At 41.5% G+C, this 21,276-nt stretch overlaps 1 protein-coding gene across 1 annotated transcript; it reads right to left on the reverse strand.

Moving 5' to 3' along the window:
* Positions 1–1,640: 1,640 nt before the first annotated feature.
* On the reverse strand, positions 1,641–7,364 carry ACRALDRAFT_1018038 (uncharacterized protein; the record flags this gene model as incomplete). Its single annotated transcript, XM_071014740.1, has 3 exons — positions 1,641–1,701; positions 6,993–7,048; positions 7,158–7,364. Coding segments are annotated over 3 exons (324 nt in total), but the record flags the coding sequence as incomplete, so codon positions are not given.
* Positions 7,365–21,276: the final 13,912 nt, after the last annotated feature.

The raw sequence follows: 21,276 nt of genomic DNA on the forward strand, positions 1-21,276 counted from the left end.
ACGATACTATAACGGTGGTTAGCCTGTGTTCTGACTACGCGTTAAACGATATAGGAGGAACTTATAATAAGGCGAAATAACGTTAGCTATAATAAGAGAATAAGCTAGAACGAAAAGATCGGAGTTAGCGATAAGACACGACCCAGGCCGATAAAGAGAATAAGTTTATATAAAGCTATCGTCGGCTAGTCTTAACTTTATCGCAGGATAGCGTGGGATTACTTATAAAATTAGTTATCTAATCTAGCGAAGTTAATCAGAATAAGGTAAAAAGAGGAAAATAATAAGAACGGGATCGTAAAAGAAATAGAATAGGATATCTACGAGGTCAGGTAAGACCAGTCTTTAGTTTTACTTATACGGAAGGAATAATAAAGGTGACCCTATAACTAAAAGGAATAACCACCCTGGTATTATAATAAAGGCAGTCGCGGGCTAGCCTTACTAAAAGGACTTAGGATAATAAAGCAGTCGGTAAAGGATTATATTACGACCAGAATAGGGTCACTATAAAGGATAATATTCCGGAATTAGTAATTAAAAGGAGGAACGCAACGGGTAGATTAGGCTAGAATCATAATAGAATTATTAGGTATAACGGGGGTAAAAAGGACATAAAGGAATACCGGGTCGGAGGAAGATATAGGGATATTAGATTAGTATTAAGGTTTCCGGGACGGAAACTATAAAGACGGGGCGCCCTATTAGGTGCCGGACCTCCGGTACCCAAGTACCGGACAGTAACGGGTCACGATAGGGTTCTAGACCGGGGCGGAGTATAGACGACCACGGAGTATCTAGTCCGGGACCTAACTCGATACTAGCTATAATATAGTCGGCACCTAGGCACGAGTTGAGTTATCGCTATATTTTAATAGATAGTGATTAATCGGGCAGCATAGACTTAATCAGGGACTCTCGTGCTAGACTAAAGCTGGCTAGTACGTGTATAAGAAAGGATAGATAGCCGCCCTTAGGACAAAAAGGCCAGCGATTAATTTAACTCTTTAGCACCCCCTACCTTTTAACTTAAGTGTAATTACGTCCTAATCACTAAGTGCCTTATCCTAATTATCTCTTTACTCTTCGTGATCACCCACTTAACACCCTTCTTAGGCTCCTAGTACTTATAGGCGATCTCGGAATATTAGTAGTCTTTATAAGGTAATCCCGTATTCGGTAATCTAGGCTTAGAGACCTAATAAAGGGGAAAACTATCGATCGCCTTTAGAAACGGCTTATATAGCTTAGCGATACTAGTTATTTTCTTTTACCGTGGCGTCCTATAGTTATTATAATTCGTTATTAGCTTCGAATACTTATAGGTGTTCGCGAAGGAGGCGGATCTTTAGGGGGATTAAGGTCTTAGGGATTAACTATATATATCACGCCTATTCCCGTTTATCGGAGAAGTCCTTTAGTTCGTTTTATTCTTTTCGCAAGAGAGCGTTAGCGGTATAGTTATCGGCACCCTTACGGTATTCTAGTATAAAGTTAAACTAGGCGAGCTCGCCGGCTTATCGGCTTTATCTTTTATTAAGTATTTTCTTTATTATAAAGTATTCTAGGGCCTTATAGTCGGATAGGATTATAAAGCGACTATAACTTAGGAGCTCTGCTCTTTAATACGTTATATAACTTATAATCGCTAATATCTCCTTATCGTGGATAGGGTAGTTATACTCGGCTCCTATAAGTCGCCTTAAGTAGTAGGCGACTATATAACGATATCCTTATTCGTTTTCTTAAACTAATATACCTCTTAGTACGAATCCCGAGTAGTCGGTTTCTATAAAGGTCTTATTACTTAAGACCTATTATTATAGGATCGGTTCCTCCTAGAACCTTTTCTTAACCTCTTCGAAGGCCGCTTATTCGTTAGGACCCTAGGAGAATACTCGATCCTTTTTTATTAGTCTTATTAGGGTGGACGTGATATAGGCGAAGTTCTCCACGAATATATAGTAGTAGTTTATAAAGCCTAGGAAGCTTCGGACTCCCTTTACTAAGGTCGGGGCTTCCTATTCTTAGATCGCCTTTAGTTTATTAGGGTCGTATAAAATACCCTAGCCGGCGGTAACTATAAACCCTAAGTACTTTATAGTCTTTACGCTAAACTTATACTTTACTAGGTTAAGCATTAATCCTGCCTTACTTAGCGATTATAGTACTAGGTTAACCTTCTTTTTATAGTCGCGGAGGGATCCGCTTAAGTAAATCAGGATATCGTTAATATATACGGTAATAAAGTCGTTAAGGTAGCGCTATAACGTCTTATTAATATATCGTTAAAAGGATACGGGGGCGCTACTAAGTCTAAAAGGGCATACTAACTATTTAAACGAGCCGAATCGAGTTTAGAACGCTATCTTTATTTTATAGCTAGTAGCTATTCGGATCTTATAGAATATAGTAACTATATCGAGCTTCGTAAACTACTTAGCTTACTCTAGGTTTCGGAGTGTCTTTATAATTAGTAGGAGAGGATAACGGTCTCTCTAGGTAATCGTATTTAGGGTATAGTAGTCGTAATAGAATTATAGCCCTCCTCCTAGCTTTTTTATAAATAGAACTAAAGCTTTAGCGGCGGAGCTGCTAGCTTATATAAACCCCTTATCGATAAGGTCGGTAAGGGTCTTCCGTAGGACTAAGAGTTTTTTTCTGGATATATTATAAAGGGGGCCCTAGGGTAATTCTAGCTCCTTATTATTAGGCCCTTATATAAGGTTTATTTCGTGGTTAACCCTAGGTCGATAAGGGGGAAGGCGGTTTATTTATAAGTCGGAGAATAAGTCCGGAAATCGTCGTAGTATCTTTTCTAGGATATACTTCCGGGGGTCGACTATTAAGTAGGTGATCACGAAGAGTAAAGAGATAATCAAGACGAGAGTACTTAGTGGCCAGGACGTAATCGCACGTAAGTTAAGTAGGGGGGTGCCAAAGAGTTAGATTAATCGCTGGCCTCCTTATTCTAAGGGCGGCCATCTATCTCTTTTATATACACTATCCAGGTCCGGACCAGCTCGGGATCCTATTAGCTATAATAACTACTATCCCGTGACTCGTATAATAACCCGACTCGTGCCCTAAGTCGGCCCGTAACGTGACTACCTACTAATCAGGCTCCTAACCGGACGCTCCGATATCTTCTATGACTCGTCCGCTAGCCTAGACCTGTGTCGTGACTCGTGGCTACTCGGCACCGGGGGAACCGGTAGTCCGGCACCTAATAGGGCGCCCCCTCTTTATAGCTTCCGTCCCGGAAGCCTAATACTATCCCGTTATCCTCCTTTATTCTCCTTCGTCCTCCGATTAACTAATAGTCCCTTTATAATCCTAGCCTATCTATCGCGTCTCCTAATTACCTTTTCCGGAATATCGTTTTTTATAATAATCCGTTCTTTATAGTAGTCCTATTCTAGTTACGATATAGTCCTTCGCGGATCGCTTTATTATCCTAATTATATCCTAAGTCCCTTTAACGAGGCTAGCCTATAACTACCTTTATTATAATATCGGGGTGGTTATTCCTTCCCTTTATAGGGTTACCTTTATTATTCCTTCCGTATAAGTAGGATAAAAGATTAGTCCTACTTAACCTTATAGATATCCTATTCTGTTTTTCCTATAATCCTATTCTTATTATTTTCCTTTTTTTACCTTATTTTAATTAACTTTATTAGATTAGATTACTAGTTTTATAAGTAATCCCGCGCTACCCCGCGATAAAGTTAAGACTAGTTAATAATAGCTTTATATAATTTATTCCTCCGCCTATCCTATTACGTCTTTTATTACTAACCCCGATCTTATTTTAGTCCTAGTCTCGTTCTCTTATTATAGCTATCTCTATCTCGTACTATTATAAGTTCCCCCCTTATCGTTTAACGCGTAGTCAGAATATAAGCTAACCGCTATCTTAGTATCGTCTAACTATTATAGCTCCTAAGAGTAATAAGAAGCGCGCCGCCACTAGTAGTAATAGTATAGCTAGGATTCTTAGTAAATATTAAAAAAAGTCCGCCGCCGCTAATACCCTGGCCGCTAATACTAATATACCGCCTACCGCTAGACTTATCGATATAGGCGAAGGCAAGGGCCTTTATGCTCTATACTTATAATACGCCGGCTACCTAGCCGACTTAGATCTAAAGGAGGGGGGCACTATCTTATATAAGTCGTGCCGATATAGCGTTAGTATATATCCTATTATTAGCCTATATTTAACTCCTTACTTACTTACTTTCTTAGAGAAATCGGCGAAATATTATTACTACTAGGTTAATAGTAATCGTTTATGCCTCGATATAGGCTTATACTCCCTTTATTATAGACCGCTCTATAGTCCGTTCCTTACTAATAGTTATTTAGTTACCGATAACAGGTAAGGCCGCTATTAAAGTCTTATAGGATATTCTAGACGCCGCTAAAACACGACCCGGCGGGTTTAATTAAGCCTATCTTATAAGTATACCTTATTCTATATCTAACTATATACTAACGGCCCTAATAGGAAGCTACGCTCTAGGCTTAGTAAATTTTAAAGGTTAGTATCGGTAAGTATAAGGCTAAGACTACCCGTGGATCCGGTAAGGGCGTGCGAGCCAAGTAGCGCGATAATAAAAAGATTACTACCGTTAAATAAAATACCCTTAAGCGGGTCATAGCCTTATTAAAGGAGATATTAGCCTCCTTAAAGGCCTAAAAAAAGATCCCGGATCTCTTAAAAAAGTTCCTAGGGGTTTAGGGCGGTATTACCGCTATAGGGTTGGTTACCGGTCTTATTATAAATAGTAACGCCGGGGCAGTGCTCCCTAACCTAGACGCCGGTAACGGTATCTATAGCACGCCCACCCCGGGACCGTTATCTGCCTAGAAAAAGGGTAAGGCTAAGAAAAAGGCCACCCCTATTCTAGTTAAGGATAACACCACGATTAACGACGACGACGAAGATAAGGGCGGAGATACCCCCTTACCCACTACTCCTCCTCCTCCTCCTCCCCCTACCGCTAATATAACGGCGTAGGAACTTAACGATAACCTGTAGCTAAGTCTCGCCGGCCTCGCTACCGACTAATTTCCTTTTCTTTTTTTTTTTTTTTTTTTTTTTTTTTTTTTTTTTAGAAGGGAATTTTATTCCTTTTCTTTTTTTCTTTTTTTTTTTTTTTTTTTTTTTTTTTTAATAAAAAAATCCTTTTGAGGCACTCCGTGTATCCTTAATCCACTATTATCTTATCCCGATCTAGTCCCCGCCGTGCTATAGTCGTTATTAGAACGTGTATAAAGTATTTATCGATTAGCCCCGTTAATATATTCCTTATAGGTTCCTAGGTGTTATCTTTATAGCCCTAGCCTGCCTACTTAATAAAATATTCGCGCCGTTTACCTTAATAGCGATAAGTAATAATAGCTTCTACTTCGTATTCGTCTTCTTATAGTTCTATCGCGACCTCCTACGGAGCCGGCAGCTAGCCGTCGCGTAACTTCTATAGTTCGAGTAGGGAGATAGGGAAAATATTATAAATCTTTATACCGGTAGGCAGCTCGAGCCTATATACTAGTCCGTGGCTGCCTACTATTCCTATAATCTTATAGGGTCCGATATACTTATCGCTTAGTTTATAGGATAGCCGATATTACTTTAGGTTCTTTATAAAGAGTAAGATATAGTCTCTGACTCGAAACTACTATATTATCTATCCGTGGTTATAGTAACGTTTATATATCGTTTAAGCTCTTTAAATTAATTTAGCTAGGGTCTTATAATCGGCTATAAGCTAAGTAGTATATCGGTCCACCTCTACGGAGCGGATCTCTTTAGCTCGGGGTAACTTTATTTTATCGGGCCCCCTTAGGTTATAGCCTATTAAAGCCTCTACGGGGCTCCTCTTAGTAGCCGAATACTATAGTATATTATATATAAACTTAGCGAGTCCTAACTTATCTACCTAGTCGTCCTGCTATAACGTATAGTAGGCACGAAGGTAGTATTCTAGGTTCTAATTCTATCGTTCTGTTTACCTGTCCGTCTATAGGTACTACGCGGTGGATAGGCGGCGATTAATGCTAAGGTGCCGATAAAGCGTTATCTAGAAGCGATTAGTAAAAAGGGCTCCTTTATCCGATACGATACTATCTAGGAGGCCGAACCTACGGAAAATATATATCTATAACGTGTCCGCTAGGCCGGGCACCGTTAGGCCACTATTTATAGGGATATAGATCGAGTACTTAGTTAGGCGATAGACTACTACCAGGATAGCGTCCTTTTTACGACCGGCCCTTATTATAGGCGGTAGGCCGGTAATAAAATTAATTAAAATCTCCGAAAAGGGATATTCGGGAACAGGAAGACTTACTAAATTACTATATAGCTTATACTGCCTAGGCTTAGTACGCTAGTATACTAAGTAGCTAGGGATAAACTCCCGAATATCCTTTAATAGGTGGTTCTAGAAGTAATAACCAGAGATCCGACGGATAGTCCTCTTAACCCCGTAGTGCCTAGCAGTTAGGCTATTATAGAAAACTTATAGAACCTTTCGGCGTAGACTATAGTGGTTAGGAATAAAAATCTTCCCTCGGAAATATAAAACTCCTTACTTATCTCGGGACTAGGGGCTAGGCCTTTATCGGTTATCGGTGGCTTTACGCTAATTTATATAAAACGGGTCTTTGGCCTATACCTCGATAATTTCTTTATATAATATAGGCGAGTCGGGATTAGCGACCGCTCCTAGGGTAATTAATCCTAGGATAAACTTTCTTAAAAACTCTTCCGTGGCCTTAGCTCGGTTAAAGGTAACTTCTAACTTATTAGGGGTATACTACGGCTTCCGCGAGAGGCTATCGGCGGGGTTTAATAACCCGGGCCGGTGCTTAATTTCGAAATCATAGGCAGCAATTTCTTTAAGCCAGCGCGCGTGCTAGGCCTTTAACTTCGGCTTATCTATTAAATATCGATAATTTAGGTGGTCGGTTAGGACTAACACGGGAGTCTGGCTATAGGTAATATAGTGCCTCTAGGTACGGAACGACTTAATAATCGCTATTAATTTAGAATTAGGCGTGCTATAGTTTAGTTCGGGTCCACGTAGCTTCTAGGATATAAAAGCGATAGGGCGCTATATTCTATCTTTAAGCTAGCTAATAACTACGCCGATTATAAACGCTAACGTATCGGGCTTAATACGTATTAGTAACTTAGGGTTAAAGTGCCGGAGAACAGGTACCTCTATAAATAACCTCTTTATCTTAGCGAACGCTGCCTTTACCTTTAGACCGAAAGTAATAATCCCGGGGTTCCCCCCCTTAGTCAGGTCTATTAACGGCGCGGCCACCTTCGAGTAATTCTTAATAAATCTCTTATAGAATCCGGTAAACCCGGTAAAAACTTAAATCTTCTTAATAGTATTAGGCTCTTCCTAGTCGCGGATGGCTTTAATACGCAGGGGATCTATATAGACTTTATCGGGACTATATATAAACCCGAGGAACTCGACCTCGCGGATCTTAAATTTATACTTTTTAGGGTTAGTATAAAGGGACTATTCGTGTAGTTATTATAGGACCTGCTTTATATATACCCGGTGCTTATCTAGGTCCCGACTATAAATCAGGATATTATCGAGGTATACTATATAGATAGTGTCTATAAGGCTAAATAGGGCCTAATTAATATAGCGTTAGAAACTTATAGGGGTATTAGTAAGCCTGAACGGTATTACTAGGTATTCGAAGTATCCGTATTTTATACGGAAAGCCGTCTTCTATTCGTTACCTACCTGGATACGGAGCCGGTAGTAGGTATCTTTTAGGTTAAGCTTAGTATAGTAATTAGCGGCAGATAGCCTATCTAAGATCTCGTGAATTAGGGGAAAGGGGGTACGGTCCTTAACTATTACCTTATTAAGCCCGTGATAGTCGATATATAGGCGAAGCTTACCGCCTTTCTTTAGAATAAACAGAATAGGGGCTCCCGCCGGACTACTAGATAGCCTAATCTAGCCCTTAGTAAGAGCGTCCTTAATATATTACCGGAGTGCTTCGAGCTCTTATATCGCGAGGGGGTAAATTAGCCCGAATAATAGTGTTTTCCCCTTTTCTATATTAATAGCGTGGTCCTAATATTAGTAGGCGGGTAGCCGGCCCGCTTCCTTGGTATTAAATACGTTAGTAAAGTCCTTATATTAGTTAGGTAAGGAGAAAGGGGTGGCGGAGGAATCTTTATCCGGGGGTTCTTTATCTAAGGGGTTATGCTCCCCTTAATCCGGGTCTTATTATAGGCTTATTTAGCCTAAATAAAGGGAGGCCTCCTTTAGTAGCTTTAATATTAATACCTACTACGCGTTACCTCTCGCTTATCTTATCTGCCGCTATAATATAACCAGCTCTAGGTCACCGCGTATAATAGGGTAAGTCTATATCTTCTAAACCTAGTCGATATTAGGATTAACTTAAGTTAACTAGGGTAAGCCTAGGATAATTTTAGGTCCGGACTAGTTAAGGTCTATAACGTGGAACTCGTCTTATTAAATCTTTATACGGCCCTAATAGTCTTTCGTCTTAATAATTCTCGATACCGTTCTATAGGTATTTATTATTATACCCTTAAATAGCTATCCTACCTTTAATCGGGGTCCTATAACGACCTAGTCTAGGCCGACTAGGGACCGATCTATTATATTACCGTTAGCGCCGTTATTTAAGCGCGCCGGGATAATAACCTAACCCCCGCTATTACGGAGACTAACGTAGGCCTCCACGGGTTTTATAAGGGCCTTTCCCTCCTTAGGCGGGGAAGGTTCCTATCGTTCCTTAACTATAACACGGCCTAATACTAGACGCGTGCCGGCTATAGGCTATTTATTCGGATTTTATCTTAGGGCCTATCGCTTAACACGAGGGTTATTATAAGTGCTCGCGTAGTGGCCCCGTTACTAGCAGTTAAAATAGGTAATATTCTTAATAGGTGGATAAGTAGAGGGGGAGTAAGTATTAGATTCGCCGTGTCCTGATACTGGGTTAGGAGGGCCTTAGGGTTACGCTATGGCCTAGGACTGGCTAGCAGGGGGTCCCGCTTATCCCTAGCGGTTACTTTAGTTATGATTATTATACTGGTATTACTGGCTATACTATAGTTAATACCTGCCCCCGAAACGACTCTTTAAGGGTTATATTAGGGCTTCGGCCTTTCGGTATAGGGGTATAAGCTCTCCGTATATATATAGGACTCCCTATATAATAATATAGTCGCGGGTCGCTAGGTAGACTCTAGTCAGGACTATCTAAATACGCTAAAACTCGGGTAGTTCCTCTGGTAGCTCGGATTCTAGGGTCTCCTATTTACGGATAAATTATTAAAAGGTTTTGTTAGGTTTCTAAAAGGACTCCTACTCGGATATAATCTAAATAGTAACCTCTTATAGACGGGTATCTTAGTCGTCGACCTATTAACCGAGCCAGGCTTTTAAAGCCGGCTATAAGACCCGCGCTAATTTACTATTATACTTATAGCGGACCTTATTCTGCCACTATTCCTTAAGATAATAGGGTAAGTAGGAGATAATAAAGTAGTTCTTAGTAGCGTTAGTCGGGAAGCTATAAGGGTCGATTACGAAACGCTCCTTTATCTCCTAGATAAAGGTCCGATACTTAGCCTAAGATATCCCGTCCCACTTTAAGAGAGGGTAGTTAACCTTAGCCTAATTAGTTTATATTCCGGGGCCTCTTATATACTAGTTAATAAGGACCGGGACCGCCTCTCCGCTAACGAAACGTTTAACGGCACCGCTAATTAGGTGCTAGTTATTATTAAGTTAGTTTAAAATCCGAGCTTCGAGCTTAAGTAATTATTCGAGTTTTCGCTTCTTCTTTAGTTCTTCTATATAACGCAGGCATTCTTTTAGTTACTTATATATTAGCTAATCTCCCGGGACTTGATTATAAGGGGGCCGGGGTTTAGGGTTCCGGTTATAAGGGGGCTAAAAAGGGAGCGGCTTATAGAATATAGAGGCCGAAGAGACCGAGGGGGCTAGTATCGAGTATATAGTTATCGGGCGCTTTTCCCTAGGTGGTCCGTTATAGGCCCGGACGGGTTTAGAGTTCTATTAGACGTTGGATATACTATACTTAGATGATAGGTCCGGCTCCTATTATTAGCCCGAAGGTACCTCGGTGGTGGGTACGGGTAGACTAGTGTCCGGATAGACTTATTTAAGTTACTTAATGGTATTAAACACCTATTCGTTAATAGGGTTAGATATCTTATCTTAACTTTTTAACGGTCCTCGCGCCCTTAAAGGGTTAGAGCGATTAATATATTAAGTGGGTAATCGCGAAGAGTAAAAAGATAATTAAGATAAGAGTACTTAGTAGCCAGGACGTGATCGTATATAAGTTAAGTAGGGGGGTACTAAAGAGTTAGATTAATCGCTAGCCTCCTTATTCTAAGGGCGGCTATCTATCTCTTTTATATACACTATCCAGGTCCGGACTAGCTCGGGATCCTGTTAGCCGTAATAACTACCGTCCCGTGACTCGTATAATAACCCGACTCGTGCCCTAAGTCGGCCCGCGATATAACCACCTACTAGTTAGGCTCTTAACCGGACGCTCCGACGTTTTCCGTGACTCGTCCGCTAGCCTAGACCTATGTCGTGACTCGTAGCTACTCGGCACCAGGGGAACCGGCAGTCCGGCACCTGACATCGACTAGGGACTTACCTTAAAGGGCCTTATCGATATCCTTAATACTAATAGTATAAAGCGCGAGTTCCTCCTTACTAAACCGTTATCTTCTTTATAATCGCTGTATTATACCGGCGAATACCGACCCGGTTACCACTTAAGCTCCACGGATAGCTTTAATATTATCAGGTTCTTCTTCGCCTTAGAGTCGGATATCTATCCGGGCTACTCCGTGGTAGAGGCGATATCTTTTCGTGTAATAAGTAATATCGTTATATTTTATCTATAGTTTCCCTAGGAATATATTATAATCTAATCCTAGTATTATATAGGCGAATAGTTATTATATATATCCACTAATCTTAAGATTATATACGGCGATACCGGAACTCTTCGTGGACCCTATAGTATCGGAGAACCCCGAGAAGGGTCTTCTAGTCTTATCGATTAACGGGAGGCGGAGGGACTTTATAAGACGTTTACTTATAGCTACGTAATAGTTATATTTAGTGTCTATAAGAGCGGTAATTAACTTTTTATTAATCCGTGCTTATATAAAAGCTAAATAACTACTATACGACTATAATATAAACTCTTTTTAATCCCTTTATTCCTTTATAGTAGGCTCTAGTACCCGTTTTCGTACTAAAGCTATTCTTTTTCCGAGTCTTTATTATTATCCGTGACTCCCGTATAGATCGTCTTATTATCCGAGGCTACTAAGACCTTCGTTACGCGGTTCTCTTTATAATCCTCGGCGTCTTTTTTCTTTAAGCGGTATCTTTTAGCGAGGTATCCTTTCTTTCCGTAATTATAGCACTCTCTTATCTCTTTCTTCTTAGTCTATACTCGATTAATTCCTCCTATCTTTATATCGTTATTATAATTATAAGCGTAACTATTATTATTACTATTATATAGCGCTTAGCTAAACCATAGCCTCGTAGCGAGGGCTTTAAGTCTCTAAGCGATGCTTTATACTTCGGTTACCTAAGCGTGGTAGTTATTTAGTAGTTTCGCGGTAATAAGGGCGGCGCGGAGGCGATTACTAAGAGCTCCTTTTAGGAATATAATCTTTATAGTATTATCCTCTTAACCTTTATTAGCGATAGCGAGCTATTATTCGAAACCGGGTATAAAGCTTCCGAACGCTTAGTCTTTATATTAGCGTAACGTTCTTAGGGCGTTAGCCGCGCGAGGTTATTCGTTAACGTCTTTATATATATAGTTAAGGTAATTAAGGAAGTCTTTAGGGTCGTATTAACTATCGGTTCCGCCTATAGCCTAGAAGGAGGCGATAACGCGGCGGGGAGCTTTATCTAGGTAGGCGTTAATAAAATACCACTTCTTATAAGCGTTCTAAAAGAGATATTAATCGAGTAGGAGCTTTTCGCGAATCTTAGACGACTAGCTCGCGTACTCGGAGCGTTTACCGTTAAACTTCTAGGGTAATAAGAGTGCTTTAGTCCTAAGGTTCGGAATAGGCGTTATATTAGGCGTGGGCATAATAATAGGCGGCTAAGGGCCCTATATAGTCTTTTCCGATAGTATAGTAAGATAAGGCGTGGTTATATATTATTAGTTTTATATCGCTTATAGTAGCTAGTTAATAGCGTTCTGTTATTCTTAGATCTGGGTAGTTAAGGTCGTGACCTAAGTTTATAAAGGGTTAATAATCTCCCTCCTCTACTCCGTAGCCTTAGGCGACTCGCCCGCTAGGCGTGACGGAGTGTCAGGGACATTCTATTCGAGGGGGTCGGATAGGACTTAGGGGCGGACCGAGTTATGTTTTAGGACTATTGAGTTGGCCTAAGACTTATTATCTTAGAGCCTTAGGTTATTATATACTAGTCCTAGGGAGGATAGTCACTAGCCCTTAAGTAGGGTATTTCCCGTTAAGTCCTAAGTTAGAGGGGCTTAACGAATAATCTTATAATTATTCCCCCCTAAGGTTAGCTTCGTGACCTATTCTTATCATAGTCTTAACGACTCTCTTTACTCCTTATATAAAACCTATAATATTTTATTTATTCTAACCGTTTACGGGTATAACGACCGTTAAGAGTTCGAAAAGACTAAGTTATTTTCTAAATCCTACTATTACCCTAACTAGTACCTAAGATACCCCCTAAGCGTACTACTATTATTCGTAACCGGGATACTTCCCCCGCTACTAAAGGAGCCGAAGCCGGGCTATTAGGCGCCGATCACGAGTAATCCCTTACGCCTAAGTCAGAGGATAAAGATAGTAACCCCGAATTCGAGATTCGCGGATAAGCTAACCCGGATAGTCGTGATCCTATAGTAGGACCACTACTCGACTAAGGGACCCCCTAAGTTATTCGGATAGGACCCTAATTCGATATTAAAGACCTTGAGAGCCGCCCCCCCGGTACTCTATCGTCGGCGGAACTCGATTTCCTGATTAAGCACCACGAGGACCGCCGAGCCCGCGAAAAGAAAAAGAAGCGCCTCCTTACCCTTTAATAAGGGAGGGACCCCGATACCTCCGAGCGTGTCCCTAGAGGGGACTCCTATAAAAGCTGGTATAAAGTTCCGTAGAAGCTCCCCGAATAGGACGGGTAGTCCTACGACTAGTTCTAGACGTTTATCGAAGAAATTAAAGAGCGCTTTATACTTAACGAGGTTAAGCCGTCCGAAGCGGAGAAAATCTATCTTACCTCTACCCTGCTACCGAAGATTATAAAATCCCGATAGCATGCCTACTATAGGCGCGTCTATAGGAAGACTAGAGGTGCTACCTAGGAGGACCTTAAGACCTTCCTAACCGAGTAATTAGTCGATAATAAAACCCGTAAGATATCTATAACTAAGAAGCTATTCTCGGACTAGACTATATAGAAACTAAATCAGACCTACGCTAAGTTTATTAATAGGCTAGACTTATTATTTAACGAGGTGTCCCTACCCTTCCCTAATAAGTAGCGTATATAGTTAATCTTAACGAAGCTTAATAAGCCGTTACGTGACTAGATTATGGCCGCCGGTATCCTTACCGATAATAAGGCGTTAGGTATTATAGCCCGATAAGCAGAGATTACTCTTTTACGTAAGAATAAAGAAGAGGCGCCCCGGAATAATCGCCTAAGGTAGCCCCGCGGCGAGAAGCGTGGGCGTAATAGGGCCCCTAATAGGGCCTATACTATAACTATTCGGCCCTTTATACCTCCCTAAGGTTTCGTGGAATTAATCGAAATAAACAACACGGAAGCCCCCGGGCCCCCTAAGAGGCGTAATAATAGCGGTGTTACGTGCTTTGGCTATAATAAAAAGGGTTATTACCGGAACAAATACCCGAAGGAGCCCTTTAAGTTAGGTTAGTCGTTAGGATACTCTATTAGTTAGAACCCGAATAACCTACCGGTTAACCCGAGGTACCCCGTTATTAGATAGGCTTAGGCCTAGGAAGGGCCGCTATCTTAGCTATTCTTCGCTAATAAGGGCGCGATTAAGGCGAAGTTAGAATTACGGTTAAGCGGCGGATAGGGCCGTTAGAGCGCTAAGCTAGATAGAGGCGCCGAGGTTAACCTGATTAACCGAAGGGCCCTACCTCCTGACTATAGTCCCTTAGGACCACCTAAGCGACTCGGATAGGTTATCCCTAGGGTCGACGTATAGTTTATCGGGTCCTTCTAGACGTATATTAAGGTTATAGATAATTAGGACCGGATCCGGATATATCCGATTAAGTTCGAGGTGCTGGATATAGACCCTAATAGGTCCTAAGTTATCCTCGGTATACCCTGGTTAGTGGAATATAACCCCGTTACCTTTTTCCGGTCCGGCGAATAGATATATCGACTCTAATAAAAGGACCTTCGAGGCGTCCTAGGTTAAAGAGAGTTAAAGAAGGCGAAGGAGTATATATAGCTTATTATCCGCCTTATAAAGTCTGGTGCCCCCCGTATCGGCCGAGTCGTTAGTATAAAGTGGAATACTATTAAGGAAGAAGAGGATACGTTACCTAATAGTCCTTTAATCCCGGTTATCTAATTAGACCCGTCGTAACCTATACCCCCTATACCCCCTAACCCGACCTAACTAGATAAAGGAATCCTAGAATATCTTAATCCCGGGCCGTATTAAGAGTTATTAGATAAGGACGAGTTAGGGAATATTATCCCCGAACACTATTAAGAGTTTTTAAACGTTTTCGATATCGTGGAGGCCGGCCGCCTACCCGCCTACTAGCGTTAGGATCACGTAATCAAGATAAAGGAAGGTAAGTTACCCCTATTCGGCCTTATCTACCCCCTAGCTAAGTAAGAACTAGCCGTCCTTTAAGACTATATTAAGGAGGCTATAGCTAAAGGGTGGATTCGCTTATCGATAAGCTCTACGGGCGCCCTAATCCTATTTATACTAAAGAAGGGTGGATAGCTGCGTTTATATATAGACTATTAAGGCCTTAATAAGGTTACCCGTAAGGACTATACCCCGCTCCCCCTAATATATAAGATCCTTAACCGCCTCGCGTCCTCCACGGTCTATACTAAGTTAGATCTTAAGGACGCCTACTATCGCTTAAGAATTCGAGAAGGGGATAAGTGGAAAACGGCTTTTAGAATTAAGTATAGACACTTTAAGTACTTAGTGATACCCTTTAGTCTATATAATACCCCCGCTAGCTTTTAGCGTTATATTAATAAAGCCTTAAAGGGTCTCGTTAATACTATCTACGTTATATATCTAGACGATATCCTAATATATAGTAAGGACCTTAGCACCCACCGCGTGTATATTAAGGAGATCCTTATACGCCTAAGGGAGTGGTCCCTATTCGTAAACCCTTAGAAGTGCGTGTTTAAGACGTAAAAGGTCGAGTTCTTAGGCTTTATATACAGCCCTAATAGGGTCTTTATAAACCTAAAGAGGGTCGAGGCTATTAAGGATTAGGAAGAACCCACTTCCGTTAAGAAGATTCAGGTCTTCCTGGGTTTTACCGGTTTCTACTAATATTTTATCGAAGGCTACTCTAAGGTCGCTGCCCCTCTTACGGACCTATTAAGGTTAGGGGGCAGACCAGGTACGTTCTAGTTAGGGGATATAAAGAGGGCCGTTTTTAAGAAGTTATAATCGTTATTCTAGTCGGTACCCGTGCTACGGTATTTTAACCTAGCCTTGCCTATTCGTGTAGAACCCGACGCGTTTAACTTCGTACTAGGCGCTATAATTAGCTAGTATAAGGACCGAACCTAGCGACCCGTGGCGTTCCTATCTAGGAAGCTAAGGGGACCCGAACTAAACTATCTAACGCTAAACACTAAGTTAATAGCGATCGTCGAAGCGTTCCGGTAATAACGCCACTATTTAGCGTATAGTTAGACCCTAATAAAGGTACTGACTAACCACTTAAACCACCGGTATCTACTAAATAAGCCTCGAATTAAACCTTAACACGCCCGTTAGCTAGAGGAGCTATTAAGCTTTGATTTTAAGATCCGTTACCGCCTAGGCGTTTAGAACCCCGTAGATAGGCTTTTACGGAAGCCGTAGCTCGCTATAGATTAGGCAGATCTCGAAGCAGAGCGGCAGAAACCCGTTAAGGGATTTACTAAGAAGTTTATTATTAGCCTTATAAGGGCCCGTGGTATACCTAAGCCCTCGGGTCTATCCAGCCTAAAGGATAAGATTATCTTTGCCTAGAAGGACGATCCCTTTTATATCTCCTTAGTATCGAAAGATAACTTAGCGGACCTATAGTCCTATAACGGTTAGGGTGCGGTCTACTTTAGGGACCGTCTCTTTATACCGAACCAGTTAGGTTTACGCGATAAGGTCCTCCAGGTATTTTATAACACGCCTACTACGGGCCATTATAGGTTAGGTCGGACGATTAAGAGGATTTCCGAGTCCTACTACTAGGAATACCTCTCGCGAGACGTTAAAAAGTTTATACCTACGTATAGTATCTATTAAAGGACTAAGCCGCGCTAGCATAAGCCCTTTAGGTACCTGGCACCTCTGCCCGTACCCGAACGGCTATTCTAAGAGATCTTAATAAACTTTATAATAGGCCTCCCCCCTATAACCTTATAGGGAAAAAAAAGGGATTTTATCCTAGTCGTGGTATATCGATATACTAAGTACGCGATCTATATCCCCTATAACAGCTCTTTAATAGCTAAGGGTCTCGCTAGTATTCTATAGGTGCACGTTTTTAGTATCTACGGCCTACCTAATAGTATCGTTTTAGACTAAGGGTCCCTATTTACTAATAAGTTCTAGACCACCCTGTATAGCCTCCTAAGCGTTAAGCGGCGGTTATTAACCGCGTTCTACCCCTAGACGGATAGCTAGACGGAACGATAAAACTAGAACTTAGAGTATTTTCTACGGGTATTCGGTGCCCTATAACAGGACGACTAGGTTAACTAGCTACCCCTAGCCTAGTTTACCTATAATACCGTATAGTATTTAGCTATCCGGTAAACCCCTTCTATTACGCTAATAGGTTTTAACCTACGCGGACTATATAATATATAGATACGTAAGTCAGGCAAGGTTCGTGCCGCTATAGCCAAGTAAAGGGTAAAGCACCTTATATCGAATCGCAGGGCTATAGAGGTCCTTATTAGGAAAGCCTAAACCACCTATAAACGATACTATAACGCTAGCTAGGCGGCCTAGCGCTTTAAGATTAGCGACTATATACTACTATCCTTAAAGAATATTAAGTAACGTCGCCCTAATAAGAAACTATTAGATAAGTTCCTTAGCCCCTATAAGATCACCTCCGTAATAGGCTAGTATAGGCTCGCCTATAAGCTATAGCTCCCGGAGTCGATAAAGATTTATAACGTTTTCCCAATCTCGCTCCTCGAACCATAGAAATCTCGGGACGGTAGGTCGCCTATACCCGCGGACGTTAAGGTCGAACTATAAGAGTCGGATAAATATAAGGTGGAGGAAGTCCTGGCTTATCGCTATAATAGGAATAGGCGCGAATACCTTATTAAGTAGGCCGGGTACGAGTATAAACATAACACTTAGGAACCACGAAGATACCTCCCTAACACGCTTATCGAGGAGTATTATAATCGAAAGAAGGAAACTAGTTAATAGCGTCGTCGGTGCCCCGTAGGGACTTTTCTTATTTAGGCCTAGGGAAGTAAATAAAAAAAAATAGAAAAAAGAAAAATTAAAAAAAAAAAAAAACGCTAACGCCTACCCCCACCCCTAAACTCCCTTAGCCCGATCCTAACAACCACCGTAAGTAATCCTTATCTAGTTTTAGCCGGTTTTTTTACGAAGACCGGCTAACTTCGAATTTTATTTAACTAACTAGCCTAGATAGCGGGTAATAGTGGCTAGGTGACGCTCCGTTTTAATAGGAGTATCGCGGCGCTTCCTCTCCGCCTCCTCCTCCTCCTCTTAGCGACGACGCGCTACGGGGTCGAACCCCTTATTATCGCGGGCGTACTTCTTTATAGCTTTAAGGGCCCGGCGTAGCTTAATTTAGACCCGGTAGGCCCGGCGCTTATATATATTAGCGGTGCTCTTTATAAAGATATCGGGCTAACTTATAAACGCCTAGTCGTCTAGACTACCGCCGCCCCGTATAGCCGCTATTAATATCTTCTATAGCTTCTTAGCTGCCCTCTCCGCCTATAATAAAAGCTATATATCTAGTTAGTAACCTCGGGAGCGGTTAAAGTAGAGGGGACTATAGCTATATAAACGTACTAACTCGTAATCGCGGCTATTACTATTATAGTAGTAGTGGTATTTATCGGACACCTTATTACCGCGGCAGGGCCGTATAGTGATAGGACCGGTAGCGTTATCGCCACGTAGCACTAGGAAACCTAGTACGCGGGCGTACCGCCTATAAGGAGTATAAAGCTCTAGGCCTAACCTAACTAAGATAATAGGATATACCGGTATCTTAACGCTATCGCCGTTACTAAAGTCCGAGGGTCTATCGCTAGACCCGTTTATAGATAAAGCGAACTCCGACGATAACAACCTATCGGAGTTAGCTTCCTTATCATTAAAAAGGGTGGCTTTATCGGCACCACCGCTTATAACGATATCCTAACTAGTATAGTCGAGGACGCCCTCCAGGTTACTAAGGGGCTCGAGAGCACCCTACGGCGAGTTATTACGCCCTAAAAGAAAAGGGCCGGTTAACTTAGTGACCGGAGTAGCCGTAGTAGCCGGCTTTTTAATAGTCCCGACCAGCGTAGCTTACTTAGCTAGAGTAGCCGCCGTACCTAGCTACTCGATAGCTTTATCCTCTAAGGAGAAAGAAGATAACGAATCCGAAGACGAATCCGATAATAAGTCTAATAAAGAGTTAGACTGCTACTGTTACTACTACTGCTGCTACTGCTTAAGAGCAGCCGCTATAGCCGCGGCCTTAGCCTTAGCCTAAGCCTTCTTAGCGGCCCGCTATGCCTTCTTCCTAGCAGTCTTAGTTATCCCCTTATCGATAACCTTAGGTGCTACTTTAGTAGACTTTATGCCGGCCTTACCGGACTTCTTGGATTTACCGGCTATGCCGGACTTTTTATGCTTATTAGCTAAAGCAGGGGGCGCTATTATATAATAGTAGTCTACTCTAATACTATAAGTTAGCCTATGGTCTACGCGAAGGGGGGGCATAACACTTATATAGTAGTGATAGTAATAGTAGTAGTAATAATAATAATAATCTACTACGATATTAGCCGGACCCTAAGCCGCCCGCGTTCCTATATACGATACACGGAACCACGTAGAGATAATACGTACCCTAATAAGGAGTCGATAGGATAAGTTAATAGCCTTAGTATAGACGGGGGCGGATAACTTACTATTAATAGTAATAGCGTTATTATTATTATAGATAGGTAAATAAGAATAGGTAAGGAAAAGGAAAAATAATAAGACGAGTTAGGTAGACGGAAAAGTCCTATACTAGTATAGGCGTATAACCTAATATAGGCCCTACTTATATTACTCCTTCCCCTTTTACCTAGATACGACTACCTATTATAGGTTTCTACGATACGGTTATTTAGTTAATAAAGGGCGTATCTAGGGTGCTATTATAGAACACGCGTCTACGGAGGGGCTCTATTATTATTAATATTTATAATAGATATTATGCCTTATTATTACCCGGCCTTAAGCTAGATAAGTCGCGAGAGGGCGACGAAGGAAATAGGGTAAGTTCTTTATTATTTAGGACTATATCGTGACGGGCTTTATTTAGGATAGGCCCTTTATATATGTATCTTAGGCCGCCTTAATAATAGTGGTAGTATAAGAAGAGTGGATAAAAGGAGTCCTAGAGGATTACTAAAGTAATAAGGACTACGGTTTACTACCTATAAGTGCTATTATTTACCGATATAATACCTGCCTTTAGAATTATAGTTTATCTGGACTAAAGCCCTTTATTAGAGGGGCCCCGGCTAGAGCGCTCGGGGCTTTATTAGGGTATAGTCGTAGTGGTGGTAATAAATAAGGGGACCTAGGAGAGTTATGCTTTATCTAAAGATAACAGGGTCTCCCGGTTTATAAGGATTACGGTTATACTACACGGGGAGGATAGGATTAATTAGAGGAAGGTTAGGCTAGGTTAATAGGGACGTTTAGTTTAGCTCGGATAGACGAGGAGGGAGTTAGTGGCCCCGATAAGTGGGGTTTAGGCCGGCCTGCCCGTCCCTAGGTCGGGATGGATTAATGGACGGGTCCGGACTAGTAACGGTTACCGGCTCCCGTGGATAGGAGCCTTAGAAGGAGGGGCGTGATATCAGGGATATTCTATTCGAGGGGGTCGGATAGGACTTAGGGGCGGACCGAGTTATGTTTTAGGACTATTGAGTTAGCCTAAGACCTGTTGTCTTAGAGCCTTAGGTTATTATATACTAGTCCTAGGGAGGATAGTCACTGGCCCTTAAGTAGGGTGTTTCCCGTTAAGTCCTGAGTTAAAGGGGCTTAACGAACAATCTTATAATTATTCCCCCCTAAGGTCAGCTTCGTGACCTGTTCTTGTCGTAGTCTTAACGACTCTCTTTACTCCTTATATAAAACCTATAACACGGAGCGCCGGGAGGTAGATCGAAGTGGTAGTCTATCTCTATTAGCGTAGCGTATAGGTTTCGCTAAGCTTTAGATATATAAGCGGCTAGTCATAAGTTATTTATAGAGTAAGGCCGAATAATTAAATTATCTAAAGCTAAGGAGAAAAGAAGGAAAGGGGAAAACTCTATAGGTGCCTACGACCTAAATATAATATCGCGGCGACCTACTAGGAACACACTATAATTAATCGGAAGATCCGGTGCTCTACCGGATTATCTCCACGGGGTTAGCCCGTAATAAGTAATATAAATAACGTGATTAGTTAAAATAAAGATAGTGGGTCCTGTACGTATAATTATAGGTACAATTATTAACGAATTTACATTATATCGTCTAATTACATAGTGTGCGCCACTCCTAGCCACCCTAGGGAGGTCTGAGCCTACTAAGATAATTATTACCCAGAGTCCTACTTCGTACGTAGGCTTAGCTCTTCTCTTCTATAAGCGTCTTTTACCCATGTGGGCTATGATCCTATAATATCTACACTAT

This window comes from Sodiomyces alcalophilus (genome assembly GCF_042370955.1).
Source record: "Sodiomyces alcalophilus JCM 7366 unplaced genomic scaffold ACRALscaffold_7, whole genome shotgun sequence".
Taxonomy (NCBI): domain Eukaryota; kingdom Fungi; phylum Ascomycota; class Sordariomycetes; order Glomerellales; family Plectosphaerellaceae; genus Sodiomyces; species Sodiomyces alcalophilus.